Source organism: Perissodus microlepis, chromosome 19 (assembly GCF_051167445.1).
Source record: "Perissodus microlepis isolate ML-2025 ecotype Zambia chromosome 19, ASM5116744v1, whole genome shotgun sequence".
Lineage (NCBI taxonomy): Eukaryota > Metazoa > Chordata > Actinopteri > Cichliformes > Cichlidae > Perissodus > Perissodus microlepis.
The window spans coordinates 19,360,663-19,375,150 of record NC_140479.1 but is presented as its reverse complement, the minus strand read 5'-3'; the positions used below and the strand labels follow the sequence as shown (position 1 = coordinate 19,375,150).

At 40.0% G+C, this 14,488-nt stretch overlaps 1 protein-coding gene across 2 annotated transcripts; it reads left to right on the top strand.

The window, feature by feature from the left end:
- Nucleotides 1–2,568: 2,568 nt before the first annotated feature.
- On the top strand, nucleotides 2,569–14,257 carry LOC146365871 (TLE family member 5-like). Of its 2 annotated transcripts, XM_084914652.1 has the most exons (8): nucleotides 2,569–2,983; nucleotides 7,177–7,274; nucleotides 7,910–7,973; nucleotides 8,248–8,292; nucleotides 8,388–8,450; nucleotides 9,001–9,075; nucleotides 9,536–9,793; nucleotides 14,145–14,257. In XM_084914652.1, the coding sequence occupies exons 1-7, from the start codon at nucleotides 2,957–2,959 to the stop codon at nucleotides 9,773–9,775; spliced, it is 612 nt and encodes a 203-aa protein (XP_084770778.1). In that variant the 5' UTR covers nucleotides 2,569–2,956; the 3' UTR covers nucleotides 9,776–9,793; nucleotides 14,145–14,257. The 2 variants fall into 2 exon arrangements, with proteins under 2 accessions (XP_084770778.1, XP_084770777.1); XM_084914651.1 differs by lacking the exon at nucleotides 14,145–14,257 and having other exon boundaries at nucleotides 9,536–13,427.
- Nucleotides 14,258–14,488: the final 231 nt, after the last annotated feature.

Sequence of the window (14,488 nt, the reverse complement as noted above, 5' to 3'; positions counted from 1 at the left end):
TGATGATGTGTTGCGTGGATTTTATATCTTCAGTTGAATAAAAATCTAATTCTGATTGGGAATGTCAAGTTGATGATTAAAGCCGGGGTAGTCAGTATTTATTTGAGATCTGAAAGAGCATGACCTGGGTTCGTTTTTCTTCCTTACTTAATTTTTAGGGGCATATTAGGCTTTGTTAGACAAGACTATGTAGGTTAAATGGGATCGTGAGAAGGTGAGTGTCACAAACTTGAACCCAGACTATTACCCAGGATTATAGGTACATGGGTTTCCTGCCTGGGGTCTTTGACCAGTCACAGGTTTTTAGGGACTGTGCATCCCTAGAAGACGACGATGATGATGATGATGATGATGAAGAAGATAGATGTTCAGCCTGATTCAACTGAAGACTTCCCTGTAGGAAAACCATCCCAATGTTAACATGTAGGGTTTAGAAGAGAAAACCCATGTCATACTTGGAAAAGCCTTTAAGCAATGTGTTTTTACCACAACTACTACTAGACAGGTCAGCTGATTAATATTTTCCTCATGATGTGCAAGTGTGTTACTGTGGCAGCAAAGTGGCTTTGTCACATGTAACTAATAATGTAACATTCTAACAGTGACCGCTGAGTTAAATCATTCAGCCTGATGTTACAGTAATGTTGTGGCTTTAGTTGCCTACAAATTTTCAGGAAAAAAAAAAAAAGCAAAATATAACTTAGTACTTGGTGGAAAAACCCTTGTTGACAAGTACCGCGGTAAGACTTTTCTTGTAGCTGTTCACGAGGTTTGCACACATGTCAGGTGAGAGCTCTTCCTCCAAACACCCAAGAGAGATGTGTGCAAACCTGAGATACTTTACAAAAACTCTAAATCCTTTAGCTTTCTTAGCTGCTGTAAGGCAACTTGATGCTTCAACTCTCTCTACAGATTTTCTATATGATTTAAGTCTGGAACCTGTACAGTGTAGTAGCAGAAATCCCAGTTTAGATGTCTTCATTTATTCTTTAGGATGAAAATGAACATTTTGTTGGACAGTGAAATGACCACATTCACTTTTTTCTAGATTTTAAAACCTTTGTGGTTTCTTTTTTCTTTTTTTAAACCTTCCTATGTCATATTCTGGTTTCATTGTAAGATGCCAAAAGCTGTTCAGCGTAATATTAAGGAAGTCTGTGCACAGTGAAAGGCCGCATTCCTAACCTCCAGAGGGACTGTCCATGCAGTCATAGAACTTGTGTTAAAATCCTGAGGACCAATGGGAGGAAGGTGGGATAAATGGGATTCCACCTGTAGTCGCAGTAAAGCTGCTGCAGATATAAACCAAAGGCTTCATTCCATCTTCAGAAAAACATTTTGCATTTTTTAAATACAGTTATGTCCTTAGGTATTTGAACAGTGGCAGATGATTTGTAATTTTGCCCCTGTACACCACCAACGAAGTGGATCATACAGTCAAGATGTGATTAAAGTGGAAACTTTCAACTTTAACTCAAGACACTCGGTAAAACTGTTTAGGAATACAGACATTTTTATTCATAGGCCATAGGCCCTAGCATTACACATAGCTGTCCTCAGTAAGGATGTTTTTCTAGTACAAAGTCCAAATATGTACATGTTCTAATTAAACGGCTAGTTGTCCGAATGTCAGCATCACACCCACTACCAGGTGGTATGCGCATGTTTAAGCTCCCAAAAAAAACAGACCCAAATCAAATCACATCCACATCAGGAGGAATCCTGCAGGGTCAGTGCTGCGTGTCATCAGCAGAAGTAGGTCAGTTACAAAGATCCAAAAAGTGCCTCCAGACCCATCTCGGATAATTGATCTAAGCAGTTATGTTGTTTTATTACACATTCATAATTGCACAATTTTTAGCATAATTCAACAATTGCATCCTTTAAAAGTTTCCAGGAATGAAATCAGACCACTGTAGTATGAAATATGAAACTGAGCAAAAACTCTGGAACAACATTTGTCTGTCAAGGCTGGGCAATGATGTCAAATTCAGTAATTTCTAATTTAACAATTTCACCTTGTGTAGAGATTGGCGCCCCCAAGTGGTAAGCTGTTTCTGTGAGACACACGAATCACTTTATGCATTGCTGTATGCCAGCAGCAGGCAGGGCATGCATAGAATGCCATAACCAAGTGGCTACCAGCTTTGCTACTCGCAGCCTGTCACAAAAACACAATTTGTTCATATTTCTTTAGTTGAATGAAACAAGCCAGAAATGTAACAGTTTGACATGTATATATCTTCGTAGGAGTTAGATGGGATCAAGACTTTGCATAGTACTGTACATTTTGCAGATGAAATAAAAAACAACTTTGTAGATGCTACATTTCAGCACAAATGTTTCTTTAAAAAAATAATTTAATTAAAAAAAATCTATTGACACAAACATAGACAAATTGTGACTTTTAGGGAGCCCTTTTAGTAATCCAGTCCCGGGTCTAAGACCTTATTTTCCGGCCCCAGCCCCCCTGTCTCCGGCCCTGGCTGCAGCCACGAGCCGGTCAGTTCAGCTCTGTGTCACACGGGGCGCCCGCTCCTCCGCGGCTCACTTTGTTTTCCGCGTGATGCTGCTCTTCTCTTCAAAGCCGAGGAAAGTCAGGGGCTCATGTGTCAACATCCAGGGTTTCCCCGGGGAGGAATAGCATTAGCGTTATTCCAAATAAAGAAAAGCAAAACAAAACTCAAAAACGCCTGATGTTGCTTTGAAGAACCTTTTATTTTTGTTAACAAATTACTCCTCGGAAGTATCGGTTTTTTTTTTTACTTCAAAGACTAGAAGGCGACCTAAGGCTCCTGCTGCTTTGACGTTAGCTAACGTTATTTTAAAGGATGACAGAGTACAAAGTGCGAATAGCGTCTCCAGTCATTTAATAACATCTGGGGAAACGTTAGCTTAGCCAGCTAGCCTGGTAGTTCGATTAGACAGAGGAAAGGCGGCGAAACACACTGCTGACATGATGTTTCCTCAATCGAGGCACTCGGTAAGTTGGCCGGTTGAACTTCTCCCCGGGTGGAAACTGAGCTAACGCTAGCTAGCAACACACAGCTGATACATATCGCTGCTTCCTGCAGGTAGCTGTCATCGTCATAGTGCAGGCACTGTGGCAGCTTAGCTCTTTACCTCGAACAAACGGCGAGCTACACGGCTCACTTATGTGCAGACACAGTCTATCGTTAGTTAGCTTCTCTTAAGACCGAGAAAGTTGGAGTGATGTTGTGCGTTGTTTAGACGGTTTTAACACCCCTTTTGCTACTTGCAGCAAACCACAACGCACATTTAAGCATGCATTCATTTTGAGAAAATATATTTTAAATGTTGCAAAAATAGGGCAGGTTTTCACTGAACACTTGTTAACTATTATAGGACTTTGTTTATTGGCGACTTTGGGGAATTAACACTTTAATTTAAAACGATCAATTGCTATTATTAGTATAATAATGTGTAATAATAAGTGCATAAATATGTGAGTACATAAAAGTGTGATTATTTACAAATGTACTGATTATTTTCTAGATTAAATGGCACATTACTTGTTGTGTAGAGTCAGACTCTTACAAAAAATATGTCCCACCTGACCCTCCTCAGGATCAGCTGATTTTGTGTGCCTGTGTTTGTTCAATAACCTCAACTGAAGCCATGCAAAATCTTACTTTCATACTCTCGATATTTTCTGAGTTAAATCCCCTGAAGTGCGTACAGATTGGTTGAAATAAGTTATCATTTTTAAGGCACTTTTAAGCCCCCATAACGTCTGAAGTACATGAAAGCTGAAATGCTGAAAAGAATGTACAGCCATTGTCCACATGAGCAACATTATTGCGTAAACAGCAGCGATGTTAAAGGTATCACTGATCAGTATGTGACCACTGCCTATTATGATGCACAGTTTTAGATATGAAAAGAAGAGAATGAAGATATTCATCTAGACATTCTGTGCCAGTCATTGTCCTGGCCCTGTAGAAATGACAAGTATCCGATACTAAGATCTTCAGTCATTGCTGTTGTTCACAGTCTGATGATAGAAGCAGGTCAACAGATAAGGGCTTGGCATTATGAAAAAGAGAAATTCTTAGACAAGCACCGAAGGCTTCAAAGCTTCTGAGTACTTTGGAGGTTCTCATGGCTCAAATGCTCCTATGTACTTTGATATTGTACATGTACACGATTGTCTGAAAATATTCATAGTATGAATGTAAAATTATGCACCAATTCATTAAATATGCTTAAGTTACTGTAAAAAAAATCAGGTGGGAGCAGATTTTATTTAAAAACAAAGATACTGGAGAAACTCAAACCAGAGTGTGCCTGGCATTTTTGTTTAAACAAAATCTAAATTCAGTTAGTTTCAAATCATTTTAGTCAACTATATTTTTAATGTTATATTAAATGTAGACAGATGTGTCTACTTTCACTAATAGTTAGCAATAGCTATTAGTGAATGTGAAACAAGTACAAATTAAGAAAGCGGGCATAGAGCCTCATATATGTTTATATGCCAAGTTCTGTTCAAAAAAAGAACATGTGCATGATTGTTGGCTAGTTTCAACATGTGACTGCTCTTTGCTGTTCCTCTTTCTGAGGGGGGTGGGCTGTGTCATATGTCCTTCCTCTCTGAACGTGACCATGGAACAACTTGCATGCTGTGCTTCTGTTTTACTTCTCCAGACCCACCTAGCGATTCCTTCAATTACCGTTACACATTCTCATACGTTTGGAGCTTTTCCATTTTTTTCAAATTCAAAAAAATGTAGCTCAATCAGTGAATTGACTAATTGTTTCATGTCTACAGGTTGAGCTAATGCTGATCGTTTCATGCAGGTTCACCCATTTCCGATCTAGCCAGTTTCATCACTTCATTTTTGCACACCTGAAACTGGTCGCATTCGTGCAGAGTTGTGATTTCTGTGATCTCCATGTAACCGGCTGCATCGGGCCTCTCTCTTCAATCCCATAATCCGGCTGGAAACCTCTTGCTCTTGTGCCACTTATTTAGAGAGTAATAAGGTTTAGAGAACCAGATAAACCATGGATTACAGCTTTGGACTGTTGGTTTAAGTGTAGTCTATACATAACCGGACTTCTAATGCAGCCTCTAAATACCTCTCACATATGGTCAGCATGGACACACTTCTGTAAACACATTTCCTCAATCAACACACTTTGTGGCCCAGACAGATGTTTCATACAGTGGGGCAAAAAAGTATTTAGTCAGCCACCGATTGTGCAAGTTCCCCCACTTAAAATGATGACAGAGGTCAGTAATTTGCACCAGAGGTACACTCCAACTGTGAGAGACAGAATGTGAAAAAAAAAATCCATGAATCCACATGGTAGGATTTGTAAAGAATTTATTCGTAAATCAGGGTGGAAAATAAGTATTTGGTCACCTCAAACAAGGAAAATCTCTGGCTCTCACAGACCTGTAACGTCTTCTGTAAGAAGCTTTTCTGTCCCCCACTCGTTACCTGTATGAATGGCACCTGTTTGAACTCATCATCTGTATAAAAGACACCTGTCCACAGCCTCCAACAGTCAGACTCCAAACTCCGCCATGGCCAAGACCAAAGAGCTTTCGAAGGACACCAGGAAAAGTATTGTAGACCTGCACCAGACTGGGAAGAGTGAATCTACAATAGGCAAGCAGCTTGGTGTGAAAAAATCAACTGTGGGAGCAATCATCAGAAAATGGAAGACATACAAGACCACTGATAATCTCCCTCGATCTGGGGCTCCACGCAAGATCTCATCCCGTGGGGTCAAAATGATCATGAGAACGGTGAGCAAAGATCCCAGAACCACACGGGGGACCTGGTGAATGACCTGCAGAGAGCTGGGACCACAGTAACAAAGGCCACCATCAGTAACACTACAACGGCAGGGAATCAAATCCCGCAGTGCCAGACGTGTTCCGCTGCTGAAGCCAATGCATGTCCAGGCCCGTCTGAAGTTTGCCAGAGAGCACATGGATGATACAGCAGAGGATTGGGAGAATGTCATGTGGTCAGATGAAACCAAAGTAGAACTTTTTGGTATAAACTCAACTCGTCGTGTTTGGAGGAAGAAGAATACTGAGTTGCATCCCAAGAACACCATACCTACTGTGAAGCATGGGGGTGGAAACATCATGCTATGGGGCTGTTTTTCTGCCAAGGGGACAGGACGACTGATCCGTGTTAAGGACAGAATGAATGGGGCCATGTATCGTGAGATTTTGAGCCAAAACCTCCTTCCATCAGTGAGAACTTTGAAGATGAAACGAGGCTGGGTCTTCCAACATGACAATGATCCAAAACACACCGCCCGGGCAACAAAGGAGTGGCTCCGTAAGAAGCATTTGAAAGTCCTGGAGTGGCCTAGCCAGTCTCCAGACCTCAACCCCATAGAAAATCTGTGGCGGGAGTTGAAAGTCCGTGTTGCTCGGCGACAGCCCCAAAACATCACTGCTCTCGAGAAGATCTGCATGGAGGAATGGGCCAAAATACCAGCTACTGTGTGTGCAAACCTGGTAAAGACCTATAGTAAACGTTTGACCTCTGTTATTGCCAACAAAGGTTATGTTACAAAGTATTGAGTTGTATTTTTGTTATTGACCAAATACTTATTTTCCACCCTGATTTACGAATAAATTCTTTACAAATCCTACCATGTGGATTCATGGATTTTTTTTTTTTTTTTCACATTCTGTCTCTCACAGTTGAAGTGTACCTCTGGTGCAAATTACTGACCTCTGTCATCATTTTAGGTGGGGGAACTTGCACAATCGGTGGCTGACTAAATACTTTTTTTGCCCCACTGTATCTGTACCTTTAAGACAGCCGTGACTGTCTGTAGCCAATTCACAGTTGTGTGCTGTTAATCAAACACCCGGCTTCTTTCTTTATCTCATTTTATGATGTGCACACAGACATGTGTACATCGTAGGACGCATGTCTGTGTGTACATGGTACGGCTAAGTCTGAGCTTTCTTTTAGCTATCCTCTCAAAGGGTTAATCTGCAAGGTCAAACTGCTGCTTTCAAACAAACCTAAACAAACCTTCATTAAAACACACATGCTCTGCAGCAGGGAGCTCTCATATGTTCATGTAAAGGATGATGATAGCTTTTTTTCTTAGAATTTCTAAGTCGCCTTCTCGAAGCTGAAAATCAACCAGATACCTTGTTGTGTTTCTTAGGCATCCTCTCAGTCCAGCCAACCTCTCAAGTTCACCACCTCTGATTCCTGTGACCGCATCAAGGACGAGTTCCAGTTCCTCCAAGCACAGTACCACAGGTATTCATTTAACACATCCATACACACCTAATTTAATCTCTAATATAAGTCACACACTTTCTTCCTGCAGTGTTTTGTTGTTACGGTCTTTTGTGAAATGGCTTTATTTAAGGCAGCTAATTATTCAGAAATGCATTTCATTTTGAGCTGGACTTTCCTCACCTCCTGTAATGTCAGTCAGCTTTTAGTGAACTTACTTTCTTCACTCAAACTATCCTCAAAGTCATTTTTGTCATTTTATAGGCATGCTTCTGTTTTCAGAACCGCTGCTCCTTCTAGATTTTGGTGAAACAAAATGAATTTGTCCTAGATATGGGTATCCGGTAAATAAATATATTTAAGGAATGTTCATTTTATTATTGTAAGGTTATTTAAACAAATGGTTTCATATTACAGTAAATGCTGAATGCCCTTTTTTTGCTGGAAAGTAGATGAGAGGATTGATATAATTCTCATGTCTGTATTCTAAACATGAAGCTTAAGCCAGCAGGCTGTCAGCTTAGCTCAGAGTAAACAAGACAAGTTGTGGAATTAGTATAATTCCCCCAAAGTGCAGTTATCCCCAAACAGGATGAATACATACATTGCTTTCGAGCTGCTCTTTCTCATATTATATTTCTATACTTCTTACCCAGTTTGAAGCTGGAGTGCGATAAGCTGGCTTCTGAAAAGTCAGAGATGCAGCGTCACTATATCATGGTAAGTGTGGTAACTCATTTCTGTGGTATGCTGCGTATTTAGTTTTTAAATCTCCCACCACAGTCTCATAGTGTCGCAATAGATACGCAGAAATCCTCAGGTTTACTCACCGCATGATGAGGCACAGATAAAAAATGACTACACATCTCAAAATAGAGTCTAAAATACATACATGAAAGAGAGAGTAATTAATCAAAAAGGGTTGTTGTGTGTGCGCGTGTCTTTGTGTAGGCGTGTTCTAAATCTTTTACTTGTCATCCTCTGTGCACTGTAGTACTATGAAATGTCCTACGGGCTGAACATTGAAATGCACAAACAGGTAATCATCGTCTTCATTCATCCATCCGTCTAGTAACCCGGCTTTCTTTGTGTGTTGGTCTGACCATTTTTGTTTTTCTTCTTTTTCTTTTGTAGGCTGAAATAGTGAAGAGACTAAATGGGATCTGTGCTCAGGTGCTGCCTTACCTGTCACAGGAGGTAATGATTCACCTTTTACTTAAACTTTGCACCCACTGGCCCTTTTATTTGGTACACGTTGAGAGTACCAGATTGGACCCATCTGGAAACAGTCTGGTCATTCTTCTCTGGCATCAACAAGGCATTTTGGCCCAGAGAACTGCTGCTCACTAGATATTTTCTCTTTTTCCCACCATTCTCCGTAAACCCTAGAGACGATTGTTTGGGAGAATCCCAGTAGATCAGCAGTTTTTGAAATACTCAGACCGACAATCATGACTTAAGTGGCCTTTTTTCCTCTAAATGATGCTCAGTTTGAACTCGAGCAGGTTGTCTTGGTTATGTCTACATAACTAAATGCCCAATGCTGCCTTGTGATTGGCTGTGTTAGCAAGCAGTTGAACTAGTGTGTGGAACAAAGTGGTCAATGAGTGTATGTTCTTATAATATTGATGAAAAAGTTTTCTTTTCTTTTCTTTTTTTTTTTTACTCCAACTTTAAAGAGGAAATCTGTTTTTGTCCAAGCTTTCCTTGTGCATATTTGTCTCTGAACTTGTGATCTTTGTTTTAGCATCAACAACAAGTCATGGGCGCTATTGAAAGAGCCAAGCAGGTCACACCTCCTGAGATGAACTCCATCATACGTGTGAGTTTGTCTTTTGTAATGTCCACCAGATGTTGCTTCGTAGCATGCTGGTTAGGTAATTTTGACTGGGGATGGGCCCGTTTTGCTCCCTCATTGATGGAAATTTGTCTGTGAACGCTTATTTCTAATTGTCAGGTTTCTATTGGCTGTGTGAACAACATTTACCACATTGTTGTTTTTGTGTCACTTCTGTTTAACCGTATTAATAGCAAGAGAATAAATGGTGTGGTGGGGTTTGCCTTCTGCAAATTTGGAGAAATAGAGATATGAAACAGAGACAAAATGCCACATTGGGTTTCTTTAGCATAATGATCACCACAGTCCTGCGTGCTTGGAGTTTGTGCTGCAAGTGTGATAACTAATCACACTAGTTTTATAGTGTTCACACTTCTTTTTTTTTTTTTTTTTTTTTTTTTTTACAGATGGTAAACTTATATTATCTAATGTGTTGTTTTTGCAGCAACAGCTTCAGGTGCAACACCTGTCCCAGCTTCAGGGCCTGGCTTTGCCAGTAGCCCCGCTTCCCCTGGGCCTCACCCCACCCACTCTGCCCGCTGTCTCCTCCAGCTCCGGCCTGCTGTCCCTCTCCTCCATCCTGGCCAACTACTCCCACGGCCAGCCCCCGGTAGCGAAGGAGGACAAGGCCAGAGATGTCGCAGAGAGAGCACCTAGAGGGGACGATGGAGACAAGTCAGACTAGTGCAGAAAGAGCGAGGAGGTTTGGAGAGGGATGGTATGGGGTGTAATAAATGTCACAAAAAAAGGAAAGGGTGTCTGGAGGCCTGTCTACTGAGTGTCAATGTAGAAGATTAATTGCAAGGATGATTAGCAAAAGGACCGAGCTTAAACTTTTGTAAGTGCTGAAGATGAAACTCCTGAATGGCTGAGAGTAAATGTTCTTATTATTTAGTGGTAATAGACTTGGTTCAGGCTTCTAGACTTTAATAGATGTGTGGGGTTTTTTAAAAAAAAAAAAATTTGTTCAAGCCGCTGTTGTTAGGCTTAATCAAGATAAATGTTTTCCCATTTGGAGAGAGAGCTAAGAAGGAAACACAATAGCAGTACCCTGGTAGATAACCGTCAGATTTATTTTCTCTTCCATCTTTTTGTTATCAGATCTGTTTAGTGTTTATTTCCACGTCCTCTGTAGTCCCTCTGATTGAGTCTCAATGCAGTCTGCCAGTCATAAAAAGCAGTTTTAACAACTCCACTCCCCACATACTGCTTCACTGTTGCTCACGACTTGCTAAAATGAAATCATCTTTTTCCAAAACGTTAACTGGAGCAGTTTTGTCAGTAATTCCATTAATTTACTCTGTTAAGTGTTATGTTCTTCATTATTCCCAACCGTTGGATGCATTACCAGAGCTGTGTGCATTAGTCCCACATAAATCAAGTTTTTTTTTTTTTTTTTTTTTTTTAGAAAGATCTTTAGTTTGTACAAATGGTAAAGTAGCCAGCTTGGAAGTTAATATGTGGTAGGTAGGCCTAGCTGCTCCTGTGAGCTCCACATGGGATGTGGACCAGTGACATAAGATCATGGACCCCGCGTCTTTAAATGATAAGAATAGATGCTCTGAAAAAAAACCCCAACTCATCTTGTTTTTGTAAACTGAGACAGGTTCTTATAAAACCATAAAGATTCCTGTGTGTTAGAGTGAATGTGATTGGAAAGAAGAAAACACTTTAACTTTACTTTTAAGCACCTTTTGTGTTCTCCTTTGCCCCCCCCCCCCCCCCCCCCCCTCTTTTGTTCCTGCCCTTTCCCCCTGCGGGTCCATAAAATTGATCCCAAAATAGGATCTAAATGTTAAAACAGTGTGGTTTTGACATATAGCCAAGCGTTGTGTTTTTATAGATTAGCAGAGCTTTTTAGTTTTGAGATTGCGTTAAGTACCACCTTTCTTTTTATCTGTGACTACACGAACCTGACATTCTCAGCATTTTGAAACACGAGCTGTATTCCAACCACATACTTACTGTTTTCATTATACACTATGGGTAGCAAGCTTTTCATGTAGGTAATGTGCAAAAAAATTAAATATGCTGTTTTTGTATTAATGAGAGTGACTTCTTTTAGCTTTGTTACCATCATGGAGATGTGGCGAGATTTTGTTTTCGGCTTTTTCTACCTGTGATCAGCTCCCACGTATAATTTCTTGTTGTTGGACAGTCATTTCCTCCCAGTTTTGTTTGAATTTTGACAAATGTGATTTTTGAACAGAGCTGTAATTCACTTTCATTATTATTATTATTATTATTATTATTATTATTATTATTATTATTAAGTTGAGCAGTATAGCTTTAAATAGCTTTATCACCTTTAATATAAATAAGGATGTTATGTACAAATAGCAATTAACCGTTTGACTCATTCATTAATATAGATTATTAAGATATCAAAATGTTACTGTTGAAAGAAGCATGATTAAAATTAATTGGATCTGCAGTGTTAAAGAGCAGCAGTTCAGCTGACCACTTCCAACCAGTCACATGAAGGTCAAACTAAGCATCAGAATGGGGAGGAAAGGTGACCGTGAACGTGGCACGGTTGTTGGTGTCAGACGGGCTAAACTGAGTATTTCCAAAACTGCTGTTCTACTGGGATTTTTCCCAGAGTACAGCGCGTTTACTTTATTCAAACGCCCTCCAGAGAAACCAGATCTCAATCCAAGAGAGCATCTTTGGGATGCAGTGGGACGGGACGTTCGTGTCATGGAAGTGCAGCCGACAAATCTGCAACAGTTGTGTGGTGCTGTCATGTCGATGTGGATCATAATCTGTGAGCAAAGTTTCCAGCTTTTTGTTAAATCAATGACAAATGTTCTGAAAGCCAAAGGTATTCCAACCTAATACTAGTAAGGTGTACCTAATAAGGTGGCTGGTGACTGTAATTTGAAGTGGCTTACAATTACTATAATATGTTTTAAATGTAGTGTATTGATGTTGGAAACATCAGGAGGCATTCTTTGGTAGTTTAGCCATGTTAGACTAATTTAGACTAAAAGTTGATCAGTGTTAAACAATAACAGTAAAATGAATCTTTAGTAAATACGATCCAGGCTACACACACTCAACAACTCCAAACCTGCTAGTTTAGTAGTGCAGGTTCAGGCCTAGAGGTAAAAGCAGAAAGCAGACTGTTGGATTTTTATGTTGTTATATCTGAAAAGGAGCAGCTGCACACAGATGTTTTCAACTTTAACCGATAATAATAGGGAAATGATTCAAGTGACATCTAAGAAAATGAAGATGACCGTTTTCGAAAATGCTACCCAGGAGGTTATATGCGTGTTGATAATTTCCCATTTTTGTGATCTTATATATCAAAACTTGCATGCATAATGTTTGCAGTTGGTATGTGGTATAAAACTGGTGAACAGCTCAAGTTTATGGCTGAGAAATGTTCATTTTTTAGGCAGCAGAGGGCAGCAGTGCTCTTCCAGTGATTTATTATGGGTTATAAAAAGCATGGAAACAGCCCCAGGTTTATCTGTCGTATTCAGTCACATTATTGCTTTCCTCTCTTTTCGTTTTTATGATTGTATGCTGACCACAGGTACACTGCAGGTGTGTCAGCTGTCCCTCCCCTGTAATGTGAGTGCTTTCCAGAGCTTTGATAACCCAGCTTTTAATGTCCAAGCATAACCCTTTTCCCTCTGTTTTAATTTGAAAAGCACTTAAGTTGTGGCTCACTGCTCCTTTTGTTTTTCTTCTTCCTGTCTGTGCAAGTGTTGGGGAGCTGGAGTATCTCCCTCCCTGGAGATCTGACTTCACTATATCGAGTGCGAGAACAGATCATTTAATCATTAGCACTCTTTATACTGACGTCAGCCTCTGTAGAAATCCTCCCTTGGCAAAACTCAGACATGTGAATGGTATGTGTGTTTGTTTTGCTGTGAAGGGCCAATTTGTATACATATGAATATATCAATATACATATTTTTTAAAGCATTTTTGTATGTTTCAAAGCTGCTTTTTAATGTGTGTGTATCATGGAGGACTTCGTTGTTGTACGCGTGCATTACAAGCCTACGCTACGAGAGGCACAATGTTGTATATCCTGTCTTTTTTTTTTCTCCTGTTTTCTCTTCCATTCATTCTCTCTCAGTAGGCTGTAACACTTAACTTTGTTTTCTAGATTTGTAAATGTTTTATCCTTTTTTTTCTGTGCAAATGAAAAACTGTTAAATGTGTCTACAAACACAGTCTCATTTCAAAATACCCGGGACAAAAAAAAACAAACAAAAAAAAAAGATGTAAACAAGCAACTGTGTACTCTGAGGATGAATCAACCTTTTAGCAGTAAGGAAGCGTCTCTGGTGCCTTACAAATAAAAGATGTGATTGAGAGTGGTCATTTTTCTTCTGGTGGCAACGCACATGGGAAGGGAAAAACAGTAAAGGGCATCGCTGTCGTTATCGCGCTGATACATATTAAGTCAGCGCTGAAATGAAACATTTGTGTTTTGCTTGATAGTCAACTCCTCTGCAGCTTGATGGAATAGTTGAGGCATGAGTGTTTTGTACTCCCAGTCCACTGAGATACATGTTGGCGTTTTGAGGAGTGACTCAACTAAAAATTCCTCTTGGATGAGTCAAGGTATAACTGACCAGGTCAGATTGAAGCTGGTCTAATCAATATTTCTCATGTGAAAAGTTGTTGAAATGGTTCAGTGCTGTTAGTCTGATCCTCCTTATTTGAAGAAAAAAAACAAATTATAGTTTTGTGGGGAAAAGTTTTCACAGGACACGCCATCATTCAATAGCTTTTATACCATCTTTTAGCAGCAAACCTGGCTCGGGGTCATTCACGACCCAATTTCAGCTGAACTTTAGTTGTTGGACATATGAGGACATTGTTCCAGAAGTCTTGTGGTTTCTTCAGATGCAGTTTTGCAAACCTAAGCTGTGTTGCCATGTTTCTCCTGGCAACCCTTTTAAACAAGTAAACTTGTGTCTTTTTCTTACTGCCCAAATCATCACCCATTATTACCATGAATGTTAACATTTTCCATCCTAACTGAGGCCTATTGATATTGATTTTTACTTTTTTTTTTTTTTTGTCAGTTTCTCTTGGGATGAATTTGTGGGAACATCCGCTTCTGGGAAGATTGCGGCAGGACCTGAATGCTCCAGACGAGCAAGCTGCCGAAACTTCTTGCCTAGCAGACCAAGTGAACATTTTCCCTGAAGTTAAAATGAATTAAACAGAAAAGAAATGCTTTTGTTGCTGGTTGTATAAAAGAGCAAATGATTCAATTACAATAGACTTGAAATCCATAAAACAAGAGTCCTTTGACCTCAGGAAATCACGTGATAGGGTGGGGCTAGGTTTCACAATGAGTTCATCTGAAACCTTGGCTGATGGTGACCTACACCCGTTTTCACACCTTGGCTCGTGTGATTAGGTA

Excerpts from the sequence above, each read along its gene's own strand:
- LOC146365871 (XM_084914652.1), top strand. The coding sequence starts at position 2,957 with ATGATGTTTCCTCAATCGAGGCACTCG. Across the intron at positions 7,275-7,909 it reads CTCCAAGCACAGTACCACAG|TTTGAAGCTGGAGTGCGATA; the intron begins GTATTCATTTAA and ends CTTCTTACCCAG. Across the intron at positions 8,451-9,000 it reads TGCCTTACCTGTCACAGGAG|CATCAACAACAAGTCATGGG; the intron begins GTAATGATTCAC and ends TCTTTGTTTTAG.